Source organism: Rhinatrema bivittatum, chromosome 2, assembly GCF_901001135.1.
Source record: "Rhinatrema bivittatum chromosome 2, aRhiBiv1.1, whole genome shotgun sequence".
Classification (NCBI taxonomy): Eukaryota; Metazoa; Chordata; class Amphibia; order Gymnophiona; family Rhinatrematidae; genus Rhinatrema; species Rhinatrema bivittatum.
Window position 1 is genome coordinate 495955453 of NC_042616.1, and position 27906 is coordinate 495983358.

General features: G+C 42.3%; 1 protein-coding gene across 3 annotated transcripts in view; it reads right to left on the bottom strand.

Annotated features, from left to right (window-relative positions):
- The window catches only part of SLC35B3 (solute carrier family 35 member B3), a 166286-nt gene that overhangs the window by 75517 nt on the left and 62863 nt on the right, over nucleotides 1-27906 (bottom strand). For all 3 annotated transcript variants that reach the window (XM_029590635.1, XM_029590634.1, XM_029590633.1), the window contains 2 exons: nucleotides 26625-26779; nucleotides 4212-4319 (listed from right to left, as the gene is read on the bottom strand). In XM_029590635.1, the coding sequence (XP_029446495.1) occupies nucleotides 4212-4319; nucleotides 26625-26779 (263 nt within the window). The remainder of the gene's footprint in view (nucleotides 1-4211; nucleotides 4320-26624; nucleotides 26780-27906) is intronic.

Genomic DNA, 27906 nt, shown 5'->3' on the forward strand with positions numbered 1-27906 from the left:
ACTTTGAAATGTCTGTATGCCAGTGCCAGAAGTCTAAGAAATAAGATGGGAGAGTTGGAGTGTATAGCAGCAAATGATGAGATTGACATAATTGGCATCACAGAGACTTGGTGGAAGGAGGATAACCAAGGGGACAGTGCTATATCATGGTACAAATTATATCACAATAATAGGGAGGATCAACTTGGTGGGGGTGTGGCACTTTATGTCCGGGAGGGTATAGAGTGCAACAGGATAAAGATCATACAAGAGACTAAATGCTCAGTAGAATCTATATGGGTAGAAATCCCATGTGTGTTGGGTAAGAGTATAGTGAAAGGAGTATACTACCGTCCACCTGGACAAAATGGTCAGATATATGATGAAACGCTAAGAGAAATCAGGGAAGCAAACCAATTTGGCAGTGCAATAATAATGGGAGATTTCAATTACCCCAATATTGACTGGGTAAATGTAACATCACGACTTGCTAGAGACATATATTTCCTGGATGTAATAAATGATTGCTTCATGGAGCAATTGGTTCAGGAACCAACAAGAGAGGGAGCTATTTTAGATTTAATTCTTAGTGGAACGCAGGATTTGGTGAGAGAGGTAACGGTGATGGGGCCACTTGGCAATAGAGATCATAACATGATCAAATTTAAACTAATAACTGGAAGGGGGACAATAAGTAAATCTGCAGCTCTAACACTAAACATTCAAAAGGGAAACTTTGATAACATGAGAAAAATTGTTAGAAAAATACTGAAAGGAGCAGCTACAAAGGTAAAAAGTCTACAAGAGGCGTGGTCATTGTTAAAAAAATACCATCCTAGAGCACAGTCCAGATGTATTCCACACATTAAAAAAGGTGGAAAGAAGGCAAAACGATTGCCGGCATGGTTAAAAGGGGAGGTGAAAGAAGCTATTTTAGCCAAAAGATCTTCATTCAAAAATTGGAAGAAGAATCCATCTGAAGAAAATAGAATAAAACATAAGCATTGTCAAGTTAAGTGTAAAACATTGATAAGATAGGTGAAGAGACAATTTGAAATGAAGTTGGCCATAGAGGCAAAAACTCATAATAAAAACTTTTTAAAATATATCCGAAGCAAGAAACCTGTGAGGGAGTCAATTGGACCATTAGATGACCAAAGGGTTAAAGGGGCTCTTAGGGAAGATAAGGTCATTGCAGAAAGACTAAATGAATTCTGTGCTTCCGTGTTTACTAATGAGGATGTTGGGGAGATACCAGTTCCGGAGATGGTTTTCAGGGGTGATGAGTCAGACGAACTGAATGAAATCATTGTGAACCTGGAAGATGTAGTAGGCCAGATTGACAAACTAAAGAATAACAAATCACCTGGACCAGATGGTATGCATCCTAAGGTACTGAAGGCAATAAAAAATGAAATTTCTGATCTATTAGTTACAATTTGTAACCTTTCATTAAAATCATCCATTGTACCTGAAGACTGGAGGGTGGCCAATGTAACTTCAATATTTAAAAAAGGCTGCGGGGTGATCCGGGTACTATAGACTAGTGAGCCTGACTTCACTGCCGGGAAAAATAGTGGAAACTATTCTAAAGATCAAAATTGTAGAGCATATAGAAAGACATGGTTTTACCCAAGGGAAGTCTTGCCTAACAAATCTGCTTCATTTTTTTGAAGGGGTTAATAAACATGTGAACCGGTAGATGTAGTGTATTTGGATTTTCAGAAGGCGTTTGACAAAGTCCCTCATGAGAGGCTTCTACGAAAACTAAAAAGTCATGGGATAGGAGGCGATGTCCTTTAATGGATTTCAAACTGGTTAAAAGACAGGAAACAGAGAGTAGGATTAAATGGTCAATTTTCTCAGTAGAAAAGGGTAAACAGTGGAGTGCCTCAGGGATCTGTACTTGGACCGGTGCTTATATAAATGATTTGGAAAGTAAAACGATGAGTGAGGTTATTAAATTTGCGGATGATACAAAATTATTCAGAGTAGTTAAATCACAAGGTGACTGCGATACATTACAGGAGGACCTTGCAAGACTGGAAGATTGGGCATCCAAATGGCAGATGAAATTTAATGTGGACAAGTGCAAGGTGTTGCATATAGGGAAAAATAACCCTTGCTGTAGTTACACCATGTTAGGTTCCATATTAGGAGCTACCACTCAGGAAAAAGATCTAGGCATCATAGTGGATAATACTTTAAAATAGTCGGCTCAGTGTGCTGCAGCAGTCAAAAAAAGCAAACAATGTTAGGAATTATTAGAAAGGGAATGGTAAATAAAATGGAAAATATAATGCCTCTATAATCGCTCCATGGTGAGACCACACCTTGAATACTGTGTACAATTCTGGTCTCCGCATTTCAAAAAAGATACAGTTGCGATAGAGAAGGTACAGAGAAGGGCAAACAAAATAATAAAGGGGATAGAACAGCTCCCATATGAGGAAAGGCTGAAGAGGTTAGGGCTGTTCAGCTTGGAGAAGAGACGGCTGAGGGGGGATATGATAGAGGTCTTTAAGATCATGAAAGGTCTTGAACGAGTAGATGTGACTCAGTTATTTACACTTTCAAATAATAGAAGGACTAGGGGGCATTCCATGAAGTTAGCAAGTAGCACATTTAAGACTAATCGGAGAAAATTATTTTTCACTCAACGCACAATAAAGCTCTGGAATTTGTTGCCAGAGGATGTGGTTAGTGCAGTTAGTGTAGCTGGGTTCAAAAAAGATTTGGATAAGTTCTTGGAGAAGTCCATTAACGGCTATTAATCAAGTTTACTTAGGGAATAGCCACTGCTATTAATTGCATCGGTAGCATAGGATCTTCTTAGTGTTTGGGTAATTGCCAGATTCTTGTGGCCTGGTTTGGTCTCTGTTGGAAACAGGATGCTGGGCTTGATGGACCCTTGGTCTGACCCAGCATGGCAATTTCTTATGTTCTTAAATTCTTAACTGCTCCCACCACAAAAAAAATAAATCCACCATAGGATAAAAAAAAGGAGGGGGGGGAGGGAAGGGAAGCGAGTTACACAAACCCTCTAAATGTAAATTATTGCTGCTGACAGAGCTATGCTTTAAAAAAAAAAAAAAATTACTCAGGTTAATAAAGGCTTTTGAAAACTGTACCCATCCCACCCTCGGTGTGGGCAAAATTAGGTGCACAGTTTTACAATGCTTGTACATTTACCCGATTGGTGGGGTGGATAGAGGAAGGGTTCTATCAGGAAGGAAACGTGCACATGGTGATTTCATTTTGAAATTGTTGCTCTTGCTGCAATACAGGTGCAGAGTCCACAGGTAGCCTATATGCATGCCAGTGGATTTTAAAGGGAAACTGCAAGGAGTGTGTAACAATCTCCAAGTCTAAACATTTTCAGACTTTCTGAAACTGCTAATAGTGCCAAATGCTGATGGTGGTTTTAGTGTTGTGGACCACTCATTTTACATAAGTCACCTTTTTAAGCCTCAAGTGTCTTATGCTGGGTTTGAATTGGTGGCTTAATGGTGAAAGGCTCAAGAGAGTTATCTTCACAGAAAATTTTAATAATCTTCTCTCCACAGACTAGCACATCTGGTAGAATAAAAATAACAGACTGCCTAACGCTTAATTGCCAACGGGGCACAAGAAATAGAAACTTACAGGAAACTTGGAGAATTCTCAAAAGAAAGGTCAAAGTTTGTTTGCATTAAATGTTACCTGGTTTATTTTAATTATGTAAAAACAAGAAAATTAGATTTCCTGAGCATAAAACCATGCTATCAGAGCAGTACATGCTTAAGAAACAAAGGCTAAAGAAAAACTACATTAGGAAATGCTAGAGGAAGTGGTTTCCAATATTTATTTACCTTTATGTCATAATTGTTTGTCTCAGAGGGGCATGAAGACAGCAAGCAGAATGGGGACATATTAAAAAGTAATTCACCAATGGCAGATAGACCTCTAAACTACAGAGAAATGGGTCCTACTAAGATACAAATTCTGTTACATAATATTGAGTCTATTCCTCTAGCCTCTGGTGGTGGTAAGAATACTAGTGTATTCTCGTCCCTTTTGTCATCTTATGCTATGTAGGTTACATGGGCAGGGAGACCACCTCCTTTTCGGCTTTATTCTCACCTTGTCTCCTCGCTTGTCATTAGGGCGCTTGCCCCTTCCCAACACATAGTACTGGTCTTATCTTAATGATCAAATTAATGCATTATCGACAAAATTTTGTGTTACTGTACCTGTCATGTTGAAATTTGGTGCAACTTTACTGTCAGCCAATGTAAACCATATAAGCCCAAGACTCATACAAATTGCCGCTGATACATCTGCAATATTATAACGCTTTCCTAAATAAAACAGTGCAGGAATTGTAAATAAGAATCTGTCTTTAAAAATCGTTTTCTCAAACAATGTAAACAGAAATTAGTTATGTTTCTTACCTGATCTAATATTAAAAAAAACCCCAAAAAAACCCAACAACCCCATAATCTAATACAGCCTGTTAGCAGTAAATCAGGATTTATTCTGGAAATCCACACAAAGAAAGAATACCTTGAGTTAATCTTACTGCAATATAACTTAATTGAATTCACTCTACCAGACTAAACTATGTACTGGAACTATACTCCCCCCATCTCCCAATGTGGGTTTATTTAGCTTGCCTGTCTTTGTTCCAAGAATAATTTAGTTTTTATATCTTTGCTTACAGTAATAGATGAATATCTTTTATTAAGGTCCTGTCCTCCTGTGTCATCATTCAAATTGTGTTCCCATGTTGCATGCATCGTGATGGGAGCACAGGTTCTTGATATTTTACGTTAACTGTGCCCAGTGAGGCACATTTGTAGTAATTAGAAGAGAGTCATCTGTGATTCGCCCAACTCATAAAGTATATCAGTTTACCTAAATCATGAAAATGCCAAAGAGAGCACCATTAAGGCACTGTAGGCTTGATGGAAGTTTTGGGCAAATGTAGGGCAAATAAAAGTGCAAAAAGACTGCAAGTCTTTCATTTTGCGGAAATCTAAAACAGTGCAACGTTTATTGCAGGTGTTGATTTTCCACAAGTTCTGGGAAATATTCCACAGATACAAGTAGTAAAAGTAAACTAACTGAGATTTTGCACTATTGCTAACTGATCCTTAAATATCCAATAAAGTATAACACATATAAACATAATACAGTGGCTTGCAAAAGTGTTTGACCCTCTAAAATGTCAGATTGGTGTGGATTATAAATGACACACAGATTGTTCCAGACAGTATGTCTATTATAAACTACTATCCTCTTAAATTTTCAAAGTCACAATTCATTATTTCTCTGCATTTTTTGTAAAATAAAATAAACTGAAAAAAAATGCTGCTTGCATAAGTATTCAACCCCTGTGCTGTGGAAGCTCCAAGTTTACACAGATGCTAGATATTGCCCTAACAATCGGCCTCTTCTTGTCACTCATTAAAAAAGTCAGGTTTTCTGGATAAAAGATCCCCTAATTCCAGTACCACTGGTCAAACTGGTCCTCACATCTTTCCTTCAAATTCACAAAGAGCATTCTAAGGAAATTAAAGAAAAGTATAGGGATGGCAGCATCATGTTGTTGGGATGCTTTTCCTCAGTGGGGACTCTGGACACCTTGTTAAAATTGAACAGATGGATGGTGCAACATACAGGGAGATATTGAAAGACAACCTATTTCAGTCTGCTAAAAAAAACAAACTTGGGAGAAACCTTTCAGCAGGACAATAATCCCAAGCACAAGGCCAAATCAACACAGAAGTGACTGAACAACAAAAAGGTCAATGTTCTACAATGGCCAAGTCAAAGCCCATATATTATTTGCCTATGTAAATAAACAATCGCTACTCCATTGTATATAGTAATTTATATGTATATAATAATTATCTTCGTTCTCCCCCTTCTTTTTTTTCCTCCTCCTAGTTAAGGCAACCTTGTTATAATGTAACTTTTATGCTCCTTCATATTGTCACTTGTTGAATGGTTGGTTATAGTTCTACTTAGTTCGATGTAAACCGAGTTGATTTGATCTGTATCAAGAAAGTCGGTATATAAATGCCTTAAATAAATAAATAAATAAATAAATATAGCAATCCAATCAAGAATTTGTGGCACTATGAAAATTGCAGTTCAAAAGCATCATCCAACCAACCTGAACAATCTGTAGCAAATCTGCCAGGAAGAATGCGCAAAAATCACTCCCAAATAGTGTGCAAAGTTGATAGAAACTTACCCCAACACACTTAAAGCTGTTATTGCAGCAAAAGATGGTTCTACCAAGTACTAGTCTGAAGGGGTTGAACACTTATACAAGCAGGTTGGAGAAATTACAACCTACCTGATAATTTCCTTTCCTCTAGTAAGGGTAGGTCAATCCCCCTAAGTGGGTTATGCATCTCTACCAGCAGATGGAGACTGGACAAAAGCTGACATCACAGCTATATAGTCCTGCCCCAATATCAGCCTGCCAGTATTCTCTGGAAAAGCCAAACTGTGGATAAATTGATTATACTTGTCATGATCATCAACAGCAAACCATTCATGTTTCTCAACCAACAAGAACACTGAGCTCAGCCAAAAGAAAGAACATATCTAGCAAACTAAGGGCTAGAGAAGCCACTCATAGCTCATCCGAAGAAAGGCTAACCACAAGTTAAACTATCGGCAGCCAAGGGCGGGTTGGGGATTGACCTGCCCTTACTAGAGGAAAGGAAATTATCAGGTAATGGAGAAATTACTTACCTGATAATTTCGTTTTCCTTAGTGTAGGCAGATGGACTCAGGACCAATGGGTATAGTGTACTCCTGCTAGCAGTTGGAGACGGATCAGATTTCAATCTGACGTCAGCCCCTAGTACATATACCCCTGCAGGAAGTGCAGCTCTTCAGTATTCTCCTCGAAAAGCATTGTGGATATATGTGTGACTGACTGATTAACTTAATAATTTGGTTAACTTGGATAACTTCATAACTTGGTTAAACGTTAAAATTTGATTAACTTGATTAACTTGAACTGGTTGATTGACTATAGCTGGAGACTGCCAGTGTACTCAACCAGAAAGCGTCGACACCCAGCAGGGTGGATGCCCTAGGTAAATGAAAACATGGCTTACCCTTGAATCATTTGAAAGACCATGAGTGACGGCAGTCAAGGGTGGGATGCTGAGTCCATCTGTCTACACTAAGGAAAACGAAATTATCAGGTAAGTAATTTCTCCACTTCCTAGCGTGTAGCAGATGGACTCAGGACCAATGGGATGTATAAAAGCTACTCCCGAACCGGGTGGGAGGCTGCCCGTGACCCATTTGGTATTGCCCTTGCAAATGCCGTGTCCTCCCGAGCCTGAACGTCCAGACGGTAGAATCTGGAGAAGGTAAGGATGGAGGACCATGTAGCCACCCTGCATATCTCGGCAGGTGACAGCATTCTAGTTTCTGCCTAGGATACTGCCTGGGCTCTGGTAGAATGGGCCTTGACCTGTACAGGTGGTGGCTTGCCAGCTTCTACGTAGGCCGCCTTGATGACTTCCTTGATCCAGCGGGCGATGGTTGCCCGCGAGGCCGCTTCCCCTTCTCTCTTTCCGCTGTGAAGGACAAAAAGGTGGTCCGTTTTTTGTACGGGTTTGGACATTTCCAGGTATCTGGATAGGAGTCTGCTGATGTTGAGCTGGCGTAGACTACGGACTTCTTCCGAATTCTTCAAGCCATCCGTCGTTGGTAGCGAGATGGTCTGGTTAAGATGGAAGTGTGAGAGCACTTTGGGGAGGAAGGAGGGAACCGTGCATAGTTGGATGGACCCCGGGGTGAGCCTGAGGAATGGCTCACGGCAGGACAGTGCTTGTAGTTCAGATATGCCGCGGGCTGAACACACCGCCAGCAAAAACACCGTCTTTAATGTTAACAGGCGGAGGGACAGGCCTTGGAGGGGTCTGAAGGCGGTTCCCGCTAGGAAGTCCAAAACGAGATTGAGATTCCACAGAGGTACCGGCCACTTTAGTGGTGGGCGAATATGTTTGACTCCTTTCAGGAAGCGTGACACATCCGGGTGAGAAACTATGCTGTCGCCCTCTCTCTTGGAGCCGTAGCATGACAATGTGGCCACCTGTACCTTGATGGAGTTGAGGGACAGACCCTTCTGTAGTCCGTTCTGTAAGAATTCCAGGATCACGGGAACTGTAAATGAGCGTGGCTTGATGTTGTGTTCTTCGCACCAGGCTTCAAATACTCTCCAGATCCTTATGTCCGTTAGCGATGTAGAGAACTTGCGTGCTCGGAGGAGAGTGTCGATTACCGCCCCTGAGTATCCGCTCTTTTTCAGGCGAGCCCTCTCAATGGCCAGACCGTAAGAGAGAATTGAGCTGGGTCCTCGTGGAGGATCGGACCTTGTTGTAGCAGGTCCCTGTGTGGGGGCAGGGGTAGGGGGTTCCCTGCCAGCAGTCTTCTCATGTCTGCGTACCAGGGTCTTCTTGGCCAGTCTGGAGTCACCAGAAGAACTAGTCCCTTGTGTAGGTGTATCTTGTGAATGATTGCGCCCAGTAGGGGCCACGGTGGGAGGCGTATAGTAGAGTCCCCGGGGGCCAGGGCTGTACCAGGGCATCGATCCATTGGGACTGCGGTTCTCGCCTGCGTCTGAAGTATCTGGATACTTGGGCATTGGATCTGTTTGCCAGAAGGTCCATGTCCGGTATCCCCCACCGATCCACTATCATCTTGAAGGCTGCGGACGACAGCCTCCATTCTCCTGGGTCTAGACTTTCCCTGTTGAGGAAGTCTGCCGTGATGTTGTCTTTCCGGGCGATGTGGACGGTAGAGGTTTGCTTCCGCCCACGCCATCAGGGGGTCTATTTCTAGGGATACCTGTTGACATCTGGTTCCTCCCTGCCGGTTGATGTAGGCCACTGTCGTGGCATTGTCTGACATTACTCTGACCGCTTTGTTTCGAAGTCTGTGAGCGAACCGCAGGCAGGCTAGTCTGACTGCCCGCGCTTCTAGGCGGTTGATATTCCATCCCGCCTCTTCTGCGTTCCACTGCCCTTGGGCAGTTAGCTCCTCAAAGTGTGCTCCCCATCCTCGTAGACTGGCATCTGTGGTGAGTAGGGCCCAGGTTGGGGAGGATAGTCTTGATCCCCGGCTCATGTGACTGGCCTGCAGCCACCACCGTAGCTGGGTCCGAACTCTGCCCAAAGAGTGATAGATGTACGGTGTAGATCTGGGACCTTGGGCTCCACCGTGATAGGAGTGACCGCTGTAGGGGCCTCATGTGGGCTCGCGCCCATGGCACAACTTCCAGTGTGGATGCCATCAGTCCGAGGACTTGCAGGTAATCCCATGCTGTGGGACGAGGATCGTTCAGCAAGGTTTGCAGCCGGTTCCACAATTTTGATCTCCTTGTGGGGGTCAGGCTGACCTTGTCCTCTTTGGTGTCGAATCGGACTCCTAGGTATTCCAGCGACTGTGAGGGCTGTAGGGAACTTTTGTTTGTGTTGACTACCCATCCTAGGCTTTCCAGTAGAGTGATGACTCTGCTGGTTGCTTGGCAGCTTTCCTCCAGTGACTTTGTCTGATCAGCCAATCGTCCAGGTAGGGGTGAACGAGGATTTCTTCCTTCCTCAGTGTTGCCACCACCACCACTATTACCTTGGTGAACGTCCGGGGTGCTGTGGCTAACCCGAAGGGTAGTGCCCGGAACTGGTAGTGACGGTCCAGGACTTTGAAGCGTAGGTAGCGCTGATGTTCCTGATGAATTGGGATGTGCAGGTAGGCCTCCGAAAGATCCAGGGATGTGAGAAACTCTCCTGGTTGTATTGCCCTTATAACGGATAGTAGGGTTTCCATGCGGAAGCGAGGAATCCTGAGGTGGCGAGTGACAGACTTGAGGTCCAGGATGGGCCTGAATGTTCCCTCTTTCTTGGGAACGATAAAATAAATGGAATAATGGCCAGTATTTATTTCCTGTGGAGGCACTGGGGTTATGGCCTCGAGGGCCAGTAGACTGGACAGTGTAGCTTCCACTGCCGCCCTCTTGGAGGGGTCGTGGCAGGGGGACTCCACGAACTTGTCTGGAGTGGTTCGTAGGAAATACAGGTAGTACCCCTCCCGAATGATGGCTAGGACCCACTTTTCGAGGTTATCTCGACCCATCTGCGGTAGAATAGGGCTAGTCTGCCCCCTATGGCTTCTTCCCTTGGATGGGTCGGCTGAATTTCATTGTGGGGTGCGGCTGGGGCCCGTACCAGAGCTGGCTCCCCTCTTGTTATGCTTGGTCCAAAAGGACTGGTTTCTGCCCGTAGGGCGGGGCGCTTGATAGTTGCTCCTGTAAGGATTGAAGCGCTGTATACTTCTGCCCCTGGAGGACCTGGGGAAGGGTCGCTGGTTTCTCTTCGTTTTATCCTCCGGTAGGTGCGGCAATGGGGATTCGCCCCATTTGTCGGCCAGTTTCTCTAGTTCGCTGCCAAACAGGAGGGATCCTTTGAAGGGCATCCCTGTGAGGCGTGTTTTGGAAGATGCGTCAGCTGACCAGCTTCGGAGCCAGAGTTGCCTTCTGGCCGCCACCGCAGAGGACACTCCTCTGGCCGCAGTGCGCACTAGGTTGGAAGCAGCGTCTGCGAGGAATGATACTGATGGTTCCATGTATTCTCCCGGGGTGTTCCTGGTTTGTGATAAGCAGGCACGTGTCACCACGTTGCAGCAGGCCGCAATTTGTAGACACATAGAAGCAACGTCAAATGACTGAGGATGGACTCCAGACCCCGGTCATGTGCATCCTTGAGCGCAGCTCCTCCATCCACTGGTATAGTGGTGCGTTTAGAGACTGCGCAAACCATGGCATCCATTCTTGGGCATGCGAGAAGATCTTTGGTTGCCGGGTCCAGGGGATACAGAGCTGCCAAGGCTCGTCCCCCTTTGAAAGTGGACTCTGGAGCACTCCATTCCAGGTCAATCAGCTGTTGTGCTGCTTGCAACAGAGGGAAATGGCAAGAAGTCTGTCGGAGACCCTCCAGCAGGGGGTTCGGTTTAGGTTCCCCCGAAGTCCCTGGACCCGGGATAGCGAGCTCCGTCAGGCATTGGTTGACCAGGTCCGGGAGCTCGTCCTTTGTGAAGAAGAGTCTCATGGTTCAGTGAGGCTCTGTCCCCGCGGGGAGCTCCCCCTCCTCTAGGGGTTCGGCTTCCTCCTCTGAGATGTCAGAGCCCCCTTAGGTGGAGCTTCTGGGTAGTAGAAGCCTGTGCCTAGGTCTTGAAGGGCATGAGGGTCCTCCGGTGGAGCATGTGGCTGGACAGCCAGAGGTTCAGTTTGCATTTGAACAAAGGTGTGAATCCCCTTGAAGAACTCCACCCATGAGATCGATGCTGGGTCAAAGCTGAGGGGCGCTGGTTCCTTGGTGCTACATGCTAGGAAAGTAGTAATTTCTCCTTCCTCAGCGTTTGGGCAGGTCAATCCCCATGAGTGGGATGTATCAAAGCTAATCTCGACAAGGGCAGGAGACTGCCAGTGGTCCAGTCAACACCGCCTGCGTAAAATGTGGCGTCCTCCTTAACCATTACATCCAAGTGGTAATGCTTGGAGAAGGTGTGCAAAGAAGACCATGTCGCCGCATGACAAATTTCAGCAGGCGACGACATATGAAGTTATGCCCACAATATTGCCTGAGCCTTCACAGAATGTGGTCTAATCTGTTTCAGTAAGTCAGTAAGTCAATGTCAGCAGCCACATAGGCTGCCGTAATGACTTCCTTAACTCCACAGGCAATTGCTGCCCACATCATCATGCTCCCTGCTTTCCTCTACCATGGAGCAAAAACAGGCTAACAGATTTCTAAACAGCCTTAGTCATCTCAAAGTACTGGAGCACTGAGAGGAGAGGATCACCTTGCTGGTGGCTGAAAGGAATCAGTAAGTTATTGCTTGGGACATTGTCTTTTTCAAAAGTATTGGGGCAAAGTTAACTATTTGGTAATATTATTTAGTGTGTTTGTATTTTTAAATAGTCAGTAAGGCAGCTAGTAAGCAGTAGCTAGTGTGTTTGTAGATTTAAAAAAAGAAGCCAGAAGCTAGAAATAAGCTAGGAGTAGTGTATACCTAAATAAAAAGGTTGAAAAGTTCAGTTCAGTTCAGTTACTCATCTTGGAAAGGTGTTGAGGTAGTATGATTTGGTTTGATTAGATAATCAAGAAAGCAGTGAGTCACTCTGGCTGACTAACTGAAGTTAGACTGTATTTCCCAACCCTCCCACCCTTAGCTCATCCTTTAATTTATAGGCAGGTGCCACTTAAAAAAAACCAAAAAAAACCTTATTGAGAGTTTGATCATTCCCCGTGTAGGCCACTACTAGACATATAGTGAATTCACTAATACATTTAAAGGACATTAATTAGACATATTCCTACTCCCAGAGCAATCTAAAACTTAAATAGGAACTGAACAAATTTGAGATGAAGGCAGCAGCCCAGCAGCAAGAGGGGGGGCTTCCCAGTCTTTTGTATCGACTGTCACATGTATGATTTTTTCCCACCGGTGAGAAATTGTATATGTGCATGCGATGCAAAGAGCTCCTGGCTCTCAGAGAACGAGTCCGATCTCTGGAGGCTAGAGTGGCAGACCTGGAGGAGCTGAGGCAGACAGAGAGGTATATAGATGAGACCTTCAGGGACATAGTAGCCAACTCCCAACTTCAGACTGGCAGCCCTAGTGCTGCCTTGGAGGAAGAAGGTCTCATGATTGGAGAGCATCAACCTGATGCAGCAAGAACGGATTCTGCAGCAAGGACCTGCTTTCCAGGCGATGCATTGTCCTTTCATACCAAGGATATCTCCTCAAGGCCTACTGCCCAGGAGGAAAGGGTCAGGTCAGCCATCATAGTTGGTGATTTGATTATTAGGAATGTAGACAGCTGGGTGGCTGGTGGGAGTGAGGATCGCCTGGTAACATGCCTACCTGTTGCGAAGGTGGCGGACCTCACGCGTCACCTAGATAGGTTTTTGACAGTGCTGGGGAGGAGCCGGCTGTCGTGGTACATGTGGGCACCAACGACATAAGAAAATGTGGGAGGAAGGTCCTGGAAGCGAAATTTAGGCTCTTAGGTAGAAAGCTTAAATCCAGAACCTCCAGGGTAGCATTCTCTGAAATGCTCCCTGTTCCACGCACAGGTCACCAGAGGCAGGCAGAGCTCCGGAGTCTCAATGTATGAATGAGACTATGGTGCAAAGAAAAGGGATTCAGTTTTATTAGGAACTGGGGAACCTTTAGGGGAATGGGGGAGTCTCTTCTGAAGGAATGGGCTCCACCTTAACCAGGGTGGAGCCAGACTGCTGGTGCTAACTTTTAAAAAGGAGATAGAGCAGCCTTTAAACTAGAACAAAGGGGAAAGCTGACAGTCGCTCAACAGCGCATGGTTCAGAGAGAGGTATATTCAAAGGATACTAATGATGCATTAGAATTAGGGCATCCCGACAGTGAGGTTCCAATAATAAGAAAAGTAGTCCAAGTGCCTGTAATTAAAAACTTAGCTGAGCTAAAAAATTCCAACTTATCCCTATCAATTAAAACGTAGAATGAAAATACAAACAAAAAACAAACTTTGAAATGTTTGTATGCTAATGCCAGAAGTCTAAGAAGTAAGATGGGAGAATTAGAATGTATAGCAGTGAATGATGACATACACTTAATTGGCATCTCAGAGACATGGTGGAAGGAGGACAACCAATGGGACAGTGCTATACCGGGGTACAAATTATATCACAATGACAGAGAGGAGCTCCCGGGAGGTGGTGTGGCGCTTTATGTCCGGGATGGCATAGAGTCCAACAGGATAAATATCCTGCATGAGACTAAATGCACAATTGAATCTTTATGGGTAGAAATCCCTTGTGTTGGGGAAGACTACAGTGATAGGAGTATACTACCGTCCACCTGGTCAAGATGGTGAGACTGCTAGTGAAATGCTAAGAGAAATTAGGGAAGCTAACCAAATTGGTAGTGCGGTAATAATGTGAGACTTCAATTACCCCAATATTGACTGGGTAAATGTATCATCAATACATGCTAGAGATATAAAGTTCCTGGATGGAATAAATGACATTTTCATGCAGCAATTGGTTCAGGGACCGACAAGGGAGGGAGCAATTTTAGATCTAATTCTCAGTGAAGCACAGGATTTTGTGAGAGAGGTAACAGTGGTGGGGCCACCTGGCAATAGTAATCATAATATGATCAAATTTGAATTAATGACTGGAAGGGGTACAGTAAGCAAATCCATGACTCTCGTGCTAAACTTTCAAAAGGGAAACTTTGATAAAATGAGAAAACGTTTTAGAAAAAACTGAAAGGAGCAGCTACAAAGGGTAAAAAGTGTACAAGGGGCGTGGTTATTGTTAAAAAATACCATCCTAGAAGCACAGTCCAGATGTATTCCACACATTAAAAAAGGTGGAAAGAAGGCAAAACGATTACCGGCATGGTTAAAAGGGGAGGTGAAAGAAGCTATTTTAACCAAAAGATCTTCATTCAAAAATTGGAAGAAGGATCCATCAGAAGAAAATAGGATAATGCATAAGCATTGGCAAATTAAATGTAAGACATTGAAAAGACAGGCTAAGAGAGAATTTGAAAAGAAGTTGGCCGTAGAGGCAAAAACTCACAGTAAAAACTTTTTAAAATATATCCGAAGCAGAAAGCCTGTGAGGGAGTCAGTTGGGCTATTAGATGATCGAGGGGTTAAAGGGGCACTTAGAGAAGATAAGGCCATCGCAGAAAGATTAAATGATTTCTTTGCTTCGGTGTTTACTGAAGAGGATGTTGGGGAGATACCCATTCCAGAGAAGGTTTTCATGGATAATGATTCAGATGGACTGAACCAAATCACAGTGAACCTAGAAGATGTGGTAGGCCTGATTGATAAATGAAGAGTAGTAAATCACCTGGACCGGATGGTATACACCCCAGGGTTCTGAAGGAACTAAAAAATGAAATTTCAGACCTATTAGTAAAAATTTGTAATCTATAATTAAAATCATCCATTCTTCCTGAAGACTGAAGGATAGCTAATGTAACCCCAATATTTAAAAAGGGCTCCAGGGGCGATCTGGGAAACTACAGACCGGTTAGCCTGACTTCAGTACCAGGAAAAATAGTGGAAAGTGTTTTAAGAATCAAAATCACAGAACATATAGAAAGACATGGTTTAATGGAACAAAGTCAGCATGGATTTACCCAAGGCAAGTCTTGCCTCACAAATCTGCTTCACGTTTTTGAAGGAGTTAATAAACATGTGGATAAAGGTGAGCCGGTAGATGTAGTGTAATTGGTTTTTCAGAAGGCATTTGACAAAGTTCCTCATGAGAGGCTTCAAGGAAAAGTAAAACGTCATGGGAAAGGTGGCAATGTCCTTTCATGGATTACAAACTTGCTAAAAGATAGGAAACAGAGAGTAGGATTAAATGGACAATTTTCTCAGTGGAAGGGAGTGGGCAGTGGAGTGCCTCAGGGATCTGTATTGGGACCCTTACTTTTCAATATATTTATAAATGATCTGGAAAGAAATACGACAAGTGAGGTAATCAAATTTGCAGATGATACAAAATTGTTCAGAGTAGTTAAATCACAAGCAGATTGTGATAAATTGAAGGAAGACCTTTTGAGACTGGAAAATTGGGCATCGAAATGGCAGATGAAATTTAATGTGGATAAGTGCAAGGTGATGCATATAGGGAAAAATAACCCATGCTATAGTTACACAATGTTATGTTCCATATTAGGTGCTACCACCCAAGAAAGAGATCTAGGCATCATGGTGGATAACACATTGAAATTGTCCGTTCAGTGTGCTGCGGCAGTCAAAAAAGCAAACAGAATATGGGGAATTATTAGGAAGGGAATGGTAAATAAAATGGAAAATGTCATAATGCCTCTGTATCGCTCCATGGTGAGACCCCACCTTGAATACTGTGTACAACTCTGGTCGCCGCATCTCAAAAAAGATATAACTGCGATGGAGAAGGTACAGAGAAGGGCTACCAAAATGATAAGGGGAGTGGAACAGCTCCCCTATGAGGAAAGACTAAAGAGGTTAGGACCTTTCAGCTTGGAGAAGAGAGCTGAGGGGGGATATGATAGAGGTGTTTAAAATCATGAGAGGTCTAGAATGGGTAATGTGAATCGGTTATTTACTCTTTCAGATAATAGAAAGACTAGGGGGCACTCCATGAAGTTAGCATGTGGCACATTTAAAACTAATCGGAGAAAGTTCTTCTTCACACCGCACAATTAAACTCTGGAATTTGTTGCCAGAGGATGTGGTTAGTGAGGTTAGTATAGCTGTGTTTAAAAAAGGATTGGATAAGTTCTTGGAGGAGAAGTGCATTACCTGCTATTAATTAAGTTGACTTAGAAAATAGCCACTGCTATTACTAGCAAAGGTAACATGAAATAGACTTAGTTTTTGGGTACTTGCCAGGTTCTTATGGCCTGGATTGGCCACTTTTGGAAATAGGATGCTGGGCTTGATGGACCCTTGGTCTGACCCAGTATGGCATGTTCTTATGTTCTTATGGAGTAAATGACACTTGACAAGCAAGGAATGCAAAAGACTGTATTTCACTTCAGCTCTGTCCCTGTCGAAGGCAGGCAGAGAAATAGACTGATTCAAATGAAATTCCAAAACCACTTTAAGCAAAAAGGAGGGCAATTGAAGCTGCAATGGAGGGGGTGAAGATGTTTTACTCCCTGCAAGAAACAGGACACGTCTGGATGGGAAGACAAAGGTTTAATGGAACAAAGTCAGCATGGATCCAGTATGGGCCGAAACAACCATTCCTTCTTAGGCATACAAATTAAATGGAATAACAACCCATATTTTGCTGTGATTTGGCAATGGGAATCACTACTTTCAGATTCAATAGCTGTGGTAATGTCACTTCCACTTCTACCCACTTCTGAGGGGGGTTGCAGGAGAAACCATGATGGCATCCGGAGGATTCTGAAGAAATGCTAGAGCACACCTATCCCGAATCATTTTGAAAACCCATTGATCCTAAGTAATCTGGACCCACCTTGATAAAAATGAGATAGGCAACCACCCATCTCCTGCATCAATAGGTGCCCACAAACCTTCACTGGAAAGACCTTGGGGCTCCACCTCCGGAGCCTGCATCCTTTTGAGGTCTTCTGAGGCGAAAGGATTGATGCAGAAGGGAGAGAACCTCTAGGAAGAACCTCCCCTAAAAGCCCGAAAACACAGATAGTCTCGAGAGTAGCCAGTCGCCTGAAAAGACCGGGCCCAAAGGCACCTCGCGCCGGCATCACACACCAAAGGGGCGCAACAAGGGGCCTGCCCCTTTGTACGCCCCTTCATACACCCCTGAGAAACCCCACAACAATGAACGAACCAACAACAAATCCAAAGCGAACAACACTGATCATGGACAACGAAAGAATGGTACCAGGAATACAATCTATCAAAACCTGCCTAAACAAATGTAAATATGGAAACTACTACTCACACAAATACAGAAATAGATACATAGCAAACGAAACTAAGAAAACTCAATCCACTAACCTCATACAAATAAGAAAGACCAAAATAACAACAAGGCCATCACAAATAATTTATTAATGATAACCTTCCTGCTAGTAAATGCACAATCAATCACCAAGAAATTCCCTATAATTACGGACCTATGATATGACACACAACCAAGCTTCATAACTGTTACTGAATCATGGTTAAAAAAATCAGACACCATTTTAAAAAATCAAATAGCACATTAAAAACTATGATGTCTTCTCAATACCCAGAATAAATAAAAGAGGGGGGTGGGGGAATCACTCCTAATAATAGAAAAAAGATTTAAATGTAAACTAATAAGGACAACATCACCAAGAAACCATGAAATTGCTCTTTTTGAAATTAACACCATACAAATTTGCCTTATATACTGCCCTCCTACCCTGTTAGTATTAAACATCTCCCCTCTAATTGAATTCCTAACAACACACTTAAACACCTCTAAACCCACAATTGTACTAGGTGACTTCAACCTACACATAGATACGTACCCCCTATCCAACACCTGTCAAACACTGATAGATTTCATGACGGCACTAGGATTCACCCTAACTACTGACAAGCCCACCCACAAAGCAGGACACTCTCTTGATTTATCATTTATCAACCACAGCCACCTAGAGCCCATTAAAACGGAATATACATTGATCCCGTGTCGGACCACTTCCTAATAGAATCCTCTATCAAAATACTGAACAGCAAGTGACTCAAAAAAGAGAACCCATTGAATTTGAATATCGCCCACCTTATAACAGACACCCTGAAAGACAAATTAGAAGAAAAACTAGCTGAAATAGACTGCACCGACTGCGAATCTGCCATGAAAGCATAGATGCAAACTTAGCAAATGAGATAAACCCAATAAAATATATGAGCATCAGGGAACCCAAAGAAACAAACCCCTGGCATAACGAAAAGATAAAGGTAGTCAAAAGAAATCTGAGGAAAAAAGAAAAAGAATGGAAAAAAAAATAAAACTACTGAAAACCTGACTAAATACAGGAAAAAACTAGCCTACTATAAATAAATAATACTCAATGCAAAGAAACAATATTATAGCATGAAAATAGAGAAATTCGCTAACAACCCAAGAGCCTTGTTTACCATAGTAAAAAATCTCACAAATGATACATCTGACTTCACAAAACCTACCAGTAAATTGATGTAATGAAAAAGCTACATTTTTTAATGACAAAATTACGAACCTAAAAACAAAGATTCCAAAAATAACTAAACAAAAAATCAAAATGCAAAAATGACATTAGACACTGGGAGACATTCAATGAAATATCCGAAATAGAAGTTGAATCGATGCTAAAAAAAAAACTAAACCCTGTCCCACATGCTTATGACACAATACCAACCATAGACATAAAAAAAAATTAGCCATCACAGCCTCTCCAGCTTTAACAAAAATCATTAATCTATCATTAAATGAAGGAAACATGCCAGATTCACTAAAAGGAGCAATAGTAAAACCAATTTTAAAGAAAAAGAACAGCGATCCACTCATCCTGAGCAATTATAGACCAGTGTCAAACTTACCTCTAATTGCAAAATTAATACAAAAAAACCATACAAAATCAATTAGCAGAACACTTAGAGGGTAATAAAATCCTGTACCCATCACAACATGGCTTTCGCAAAAACTACAGCACTGAAACACTACTACTTGCGCTAACAGACATCATGTGAGGTTTCGACAGCGGTAAACATTACATTTTAGTGATGCTAGACCTATCAGCGGCATTTGATACAGTAAATCATGACATCCTAATTAAACAGATTAGAAGAAAAGGAATTATGCAACACAACAATCAAATGGTTCAAATCATACCTAAATAATAGATACTTCCAAGTAGGAAAAAAATAAACCTTCAAAACAGGAGTTCCACAGGGATGAGCCCTATCTGCCACACTATTCAACATATACATGTTGCCGTTATGCCACCTGCTAGCTGGTTTGGGCATCTCACACTACATATACTCTGATGATATTCAAATAATACTTCCAATTAATGACTCAATTGAGAAAACAAACAGCCAACATGTATCTAGATATAATAAAACAGCTCCTAAACCAAATGGAATTAGTTATTAATATAGAGAAAACAGAATTCCTACATCTAGAATTTCCGGACTCCAAATAATTTAACCTCTCACCATCAATACATAAAACTCAGCCATTGCAATGTTAACTATTTGTAATTATTGTTAGCCAACGTTAACCTTTCCTTTCCTTTTGTTTCTCTCCTCGCCCAGTTCATCCACCCTTGTTATATGTAACTGCTTTTTTCCGCACCACAGTTCTAGTTTGAAGTTTATCATGCACCCCTGTTTTACTGTGAACCAGCATGATGTGACTGTGGCCATGAATGCCGGTATATAAAAAACCTAAATAAATAAAATAAATAAATAAAATGAAAATACATCACGATCATTCAAAACCCAATCACACTCAATAACAACCAAAAAATACAACTAGCTGAGAAAGTACGAAATCTTGGAGTGATAAGGGAAATCAACCCTGGTTCAGCGCTGAACTTAAACAAATGAAACAGACCTTACGCCATAAAGAAAATAGATGGCGCAAAACCCCCAACACCTCTACACTTTCCACTTACAAGGGATTCTTACATCACTACAGGACCGCCATTCTACAGAAAAAAAAGGAATATTATGCAAATAAAATACATCATTTCCAATATGATGCCCAGGCCTTATTCGCCTACGTGACACAAATCACCAAATCTACCCCCCCACCTATTCCAGATGAACACGCTCTTTACAAGGCTAATGAACTCGCTTCTTTCTTTCAACAGAAGATTTTAAATACTCTCGCCCTCCTGCCTTCAAATACTACACCTCCCAAGCCACGTGAGAATCCTCAGTCTCTCACCAGACCTAAATTCGACAGTTTTGAGTCAATCTCCACCAAAGAGATCGAATCCCTTTTAAAAAGGCAGAAACCTTCAAGCCATCCAGCCGATAACATCCCATCGAGACTCCTGCTTCTCATCCCTAATACGATTTCAGGACCTCTGACCAGTATCATAAACAGTCTTCTAACGCAAGGAAGCTACCCAGACAGTCTAAAAACCGCCTCACTCAAGCCCCTCCTCAAGAAACACAACTTAGATCCGAATGTTTTAGCCAATTTCAGACCCATCTCGAACCTCCCATTCGTTGCCAAACTAACAGAGAAACTGGTAAACACTCAACTTTCTGAATATCTTGAAGACCACAAGATCTTATACCCATCGCAATATGGTTTTCGTAAATCACGCAACACGGAGACCCTTCTCTCATTTCACTTACTGACCATATTATCATGGGGTTAGACAAAGGACACTCCTTTCTGTTAATCCTGTTAGACATCTCAGCGGCTTTTGACACAGTCAACCATACCATCCTGCTGGATCGCCTAACAGACATCGGCATCTCCGGATCTGCCCACAACTGGTTCAAGTCCTTCCTCAGCAATAGGACTTTCAAAGTCAAAATCAACAATAAAGAGTCACCCATAACTAAATTTATTTATTTATTTATTTATTTATTTAACAGTTTTTATATACCGACCTTCATAGTGAATAACCATATCGGATCGGTTTACATTTAACAAGGGTATAAAAGGAGTAACAAATTCAAATGAGCGAAAGATAAACAATAGGTAGGAATAAGTCAAAGTTACAATCAACAGGGAGAGAGAACTTGGAAGCTTGCAAGCAAGCTGGAAGGAAGGTAAGGCCGGAGATAAACCAGTGATACCATAAGCGTAAGGTTACGAGCTTAGAGGTGCTTTAACCTGGGAGAGTCAGAGTCTTGGCGTACCTCAGGGTTCCTCCCTATCTCCTACCCTCTTTAATATTTACCTCCTCCCCCTCTGCCAACTGTTAACAGACCTCAACCTAATTCATTATCTGTACGCAGACGACGTACAGATTCTAATCCCAATAACTGAATCAATCTCAAAAGCGCTCACACATTGGAACAACTGCCTTCTATCCATCACTAACCTACTTAACAGCCTAAACCTGGTTCTCAACGCCTCCAAGACAGAGCTGCTCCACATCTCCTCAAACGAAATCAATATCTCCCCACCATCACCACACAGCCCCCACATTACCTGCAAGCAGGTTAGAGATCTGGGGGTAATACTAGACAATCGACTAAACCTCAAGAAAATGGTCAACACAACATCCAAAGACTGTTTCTTCAGGTTACAGATCCTGAAACGTCTTAAACCACTCTTATTCTTCCACGACTTCAGGACAGTCCTCCAAGCGCTACTGTTCGCCAAAATAGACTACTGCAGTGCCCTTTTCCTAGGCCTCCCTAAATCCACTACCAAACCACTGCAGATGTTACAAAATGCGGCTGCGAGATTGCTGACCAGTACCAGACGCAGCGAACACATCTCTCCCATCCTCAGGAACCTACACTGGTTACCAGTTAATTTCAGAATTCTATACAAATCTATCACTGTAATTCATAAAGCTATCCATCATCATCTTCAACTCGACCTGGAAATCCCATTCAAACTCTACTCCTCCAACAGACCTACCAGAGATACTCTCAAAGGCTCTCTGAAATTCCCTCCTACTAAAGCCTCACGCCTCTCGATGACAAAGGACAGAGCTTTTTCAATAGCTGGCCCATCTATTTGGAATAGCATCCCATCTAGCCTCAGAGTAGAGCCTTGCCTGTTAACTTTCAGAAAACGACTTAAAACCTGGCTCTTTCACCAAGCCTTCGCCGACCCACCAGACAATCATTAGTTGTCCTTCACGCTTATCTGTCACAGTGTTTATTCTCACGAACGGACTCTGACTCCTCTAGATAAAGCACCATTAAGCTTTAACCTGTACGCACTATGTTATCACTTTGTATGTATTTATTTCCTGCCTTCTCTTCCTTCCAGCTTCATGCAAGCTTCCAAGTTCTTTTACCCTGTTGATTGTAACTTTTTGACTCATTCCTACCTATTGTTTACCTTTCGTTTACTTGAATTGCTACCCCAGTTATTCTTGTTTATTGTAAACCGATCTGATATGGTTATTTACTATGAAGGTCGGTATATAAAACTGTTAAATAAATAAATAATCGATACGGAACTAAGCATGAAACAACATATATCGCTAAAAGTAAGGGAAGGATACGCCAAACTTATGACTCTTAGAAGACAAACCATTACTAACGACAAACTACTTCCGGTCAGTATTACAAGCATTAATTTTTTCGAGCACTACTGTAATGCCCTTCTACTGGGATTACCCTATATCACGATAAGACCACTACAGGTATTACAAAACACAGCTGCAATAATTCTAACTGGTAAAAGTAAGAGAGACCATATCACCGAAACCCTAATTGAACTACACTGGCTACCCACTGAACAAAGAATACAATACAAGACTCTATGCACCATACATAAATTAATACATGACGAAAAGGCAGAATGGCTGAACACAGCCCTTCGTGTACACGTCCCTAATAGAAACCTGAGATCAGCAAACAAAGCACTGCTAACTATTCCCTCAGTAAAAACAGCTAGACTAACTCAAGTAAGGGATAGGGCCCTATCTCTAGCAGGACCTATAATATGGAACACCATGCCTTTAGAAATCAGTATGCAAAGAGACATCAAAACATTCAGAAAAAGTTTAAAAACATGGCTATTTAAGCAAGCATACCACAAAGAGAACGGAGAGTAGAATCCAGGGAAATGTAGGATGCGGTCATCAGAACCACCCCCCCACACCATCTTACTCGAATTGTGTGTATTTTATTTTTATTATATTTCAACAACATAGGACTAGATTTAAGTATTAATTTATCTTATAGCTGATATAGAAGTAGACATGACTTATCACACCCACTAAGTAATATTTAATATGAAACTATGTTACAGTATTTGATGGCACCTGTTTATTTGATATAATTTAACACATTTAAGCAACATGAAATAATGTGCCTTATTGTGAACCGTTGTGACGGCTTCTAGCTTAACAACGGTATAGAAAAGATTTTAAATAAATAAACAATGGGTTTCTTGTCTTCTGGCAATCGAGGGACCTGGGTCTCTCCCCATTTACTTGCCATTCTTTCCAAATTACTGCCAAACAAAAGTAAGCCTTTGAAGTGCAGCTTGCTAAAACTGGACTTGAAATAGTATCTGCAGACCAGTTGCGCAGCCACAGCAGCCATCTGGCCGCAATGACTGAAGCTGTGTACCAAGTCACAGCCCACATCAGCTATGAAGGCAGCACCTGATTCTACCATAGGTCCAAGATGGGACCCAGCGCCACCAGACTGTTGACAAAGACGCAAGGTAGCCCGAACTACCAAGGCTCAACAAGAAGCAATTTGCAAGTTTAATCGGCACTGCCTCAAAGGCTTGCTTTAGGATAACTTCAATCCTCCTATCCTGAGAATCCTTCAATAACACACTCCCCTCTACTGGAATGGTGGTATGTTTTGTGACAGAACACACCAAGACATCCACCCTTGGGAAATGCAACTGCTCTCTGGCCTGCAAATCCAAGAGGTATAAACCCTTCAAGACATCACTTTTTAAAAGATGCCTCTTGTGCACTCCATTCCAGATCAATTAACTCCAGGATTGCATCCAGGAGGGGAAAGAAACAAGCAGCCTTGTGCAGGGTGACTAAAATAGGATCCTCCTTCTGCGACCCCAAGGAGTCAGGCCCAATCACTCTGAGGAACTTCAAGGTTTGAAAGATCAAACCCAGCAACACATCTCTCTGAAAGAAACAAACAGAGAAGAGTTTTATATGGCTCCAAATCTGGGGGCATGTCCCCTTCCTCATCAGGAAAGCCACTGCCATCATCATCAGTATCATCATGATCCACCAGCATTTGAACTCGTCAGGCCGCACTGCGCCACAGTGCTTGACCATGGAGACAGGCGGAGGAGCACATGGAACTACCTTAGTAGGTACTGACACTTCAGAAGACCAGCCCTGTAGAAATATCTGCAATCCCTGGAAGAATTCTACCCAGGAAAGAGAAGACTGGTCCATTCCAGGCCCCATAGGCCTGAACCTGATGTCCTGAGAGCTAGTGTCCCCTGAGGGCTCGACCCGTAGATCAATCAAGGGAAGGCACACCTCCACCTTTTCTCCCTCAGCCCCACTCCTCTTAGACAGAGGAGATGGACCATCACTGGCAAATCAGAGAAGGTAAATCTCCCCAAGCATCCAGGCAACACTGACACGGGCTTAAAAAAAAAGCTTCAGCTTAATGGCCCTGATCTGGCATGCAGCACAAATAGATAGGTGCTTAGGCTTCTTCGCCGCAGGCACCATGGCTGTAAGCGTGCAGACTGATAAAGCCTCGTGCCTAGATTACCCGCATATATAATCTGCGCCAAAAATGGACACACAAAAAATGTCCAGTAGGTCACTCGTCCAACTGGATGCCCAAACTGAACGCCCAGAGCCAAAGCCTAAGCTGGATGCACTAGTTGTGCGTCCTGAAGGAAGAACGCCCAAACTGGATGCACAGACGAGGACACACACACGAATGCGCAGGTGCATGGAGACGGCCTACAGCAAAAAACATGTGAAACTACCCTGTGGCCTACCACGCACCAAAACAGAAGAAGCCAGGGAGGCGGACCTAGCAAATGGCTGCTCAACCTGCCATGCTTGCACTATCTCCTCACCTCACAGAACCCCCCCCCCGAGACATGAACAGGACAGCCGAATGTCTAGGAAACAGACCCTTCTCCTGCTTTCTTGCTTTTCGCTGGTTTTTATTTTAACAGAAAAAAACCTTTATCTGAGCTCAGCACTCCCTGGCTGAGAGTAGGAACGAGTCCTGACTACAAGGAGGAAGGGCTAAAGCCTTCACTGCCGAAACTCTCTGCAACCGCTAATTCGAATTTAGGTCCACACCGCTCAAGGCCACCGGTCTGAAGACACTCTACTGAGGGAAGGATTGCAGGGTATCACCTCAGGAGGCCATAGACATCTTGTCTTTCCAATATCTCCTTTCCAACTTCTTTCTAAGCGAAATACATGTCCACCATCTGCTGGAGACAGAGAAAATTGGCAGGCTAATGTTGGGGCAGGACTATATAGCGGTGACGTCAGCTCTTTCTCCGTTTCCATCTGCTGGCAGAAGTGCATAACCCACTCATGGGGAACTGACCTGCCCAAATGCTGAGGAATTTTCAGTTTTTAATTTAATTTTACAAAAAATGCAGAGAAATAATGAATTGTGACTTTGAAAATTTACTGTCTAGAACAGTGTGTAAATTTCATTTGTAATCCATACAAATCTGCTGACATTTTTTTTAGGGGATCAAATACTTTTGCAAGCCATTATATAAGCCCAAGAAGTTAACTGACATATATACTCAATTTTCTGAGGAAGGGGGGAGGAGTGTTCTGTTTCTTGCTACTCTTCTTAAACTATAACATCCTTTTGGGTGACACAGTGTACCTCAGACTTTACCTAACCACCATCGGAATAGTGAATGCTTTTGTTCAGTTTTGTAAAAACAATGAAAATAAAAAGAGCAGCAACTCTCACACTTATGTTAGGGGAGTAGCTAAGTAGGAGGAAATACCATGAATGCCACAATTCTGATCAGCATTAAAATAAAGCTAAAAGAAAAGTAAGGATGTTATTTTTAATCAATTTAACTGCCGAATGAAGGACAAAGGCAATATGCAAACATAGCACTTCTTTTGTAAAATCCTAAGCACGTCTGCATTTTATTGCACAACTAAATTAAAAACAAATTAAATGCAGTATAGTTTGTTTTTTGTGTGAAATTTACTTCCTTTCTACCTGAATGATGGGAAAACTGAGGGATATTTCAGCTACCACGCAGCAGCAGAACCCTTAGTTATAAAAAACTGGACACTTTATCATCCCAAATATACTAACCCTGGATCCTTCTTGAAAAATAAATAATTTATTTTAAAAAAATGTAATTAAATGTTTGCAGATTACCTTTAAATTATATTCTGGTTGTCTTGCTGCTTTAAGATTCTTTTTTCCAAAGGATCAATTATTGGTAATGCAGGATTTCAATAAAAATGTATACCTTGTATAAAGACTCCTCCTATCATTACAGGAATCAGTTTACAGCATTTGAATATGACTTGGGTAGGATAATTCAGATATCCTAATGAAGTGTTTGATAAACCCATGGTGCCCACGGTTAGAAAGGCTATTAACATGTAGGTTTTTGCAGGTATTCTGGAAAATACAAATATTAGCACACACCTATAACACTTCAAACTGAATTCAGACTTGATTATAGACAACTAAATATAGTAAAGCATCATACACAACATGCTTAAAACAAATTCAGTATAGACTCAATTCACCAGAAACCATTTTGGATTCAAAGCAGAGTAATGGCTGACATAAAAGCTACTTAACAAATATTCAGCAGGATAACAAAAAAAAAAAAAAAGATATTCACACAACCTGAAAAAAATCTGCTTGGAGCATAGAAGAGGAAGAAGAGCAACCATATATGCATTATTTATACTCCTAAGTATGCCCACAAACATCTATTCACCTTTTATTTGCTTCTGGAAGCCTGAGACAAAAACATATTTATTCCTGTTTGAGGATGGGATACGTCCAGGGAGGAGGAGTATTACAAAAGCTGGGCAGCTCACTGTGGGAGTGACAACTCTAAAACATTTTTGTGCTTGGGGAAAATACATTTTTTACTCTACTAATATGAACACTGTAGCATAGCTATAAACACAGAATAAAGTTTCCTATGCAAAAGCTATTTTTAAAGGGCCAAAAGCCCTTTTACCACAGTGGTTGACAGTGAACATGGTTTAAACCAATTTTGCATCTGCATCTCAGACACTGAGTTAGGTATCTTTTGTGACTTCTTGCTTCTGTTAGTGCTGCAGCATTATACAGTGGCTATCGAAAGTCTACACTCCCATAAATATTTTTCACATTTTGTTGTATCAGGGTGTGAGACATGCATGTATTTAAAGCAATGAGATGCTTTCCACGCAATATAACATACTCCATACCTTTCATGGATAAAATGTTTTAATGGGGGACAAAGCATATACATATCCAAAAACATAACTGAATCCAATAACTGGATAGGTCTGCAGCCCCCCTAAGTCAATAGTTAGGGGAAGCACGTTTGGCTGCAATTACAGCTGTGAGTCAGTTGGGATGTCTGCACCACCTTTGCACACCTAGATTTGTCAATATTAAACCATTCTCTTCTTTACAAAACTGCTCATGTTCTGTCAAGTTCCTTGGGGAGCATTGATGGACTATAGTCTTCAAGTTATGCTACAGAATTTCAATTGGATGAAGATTGGGGCTCTGATTGGGCC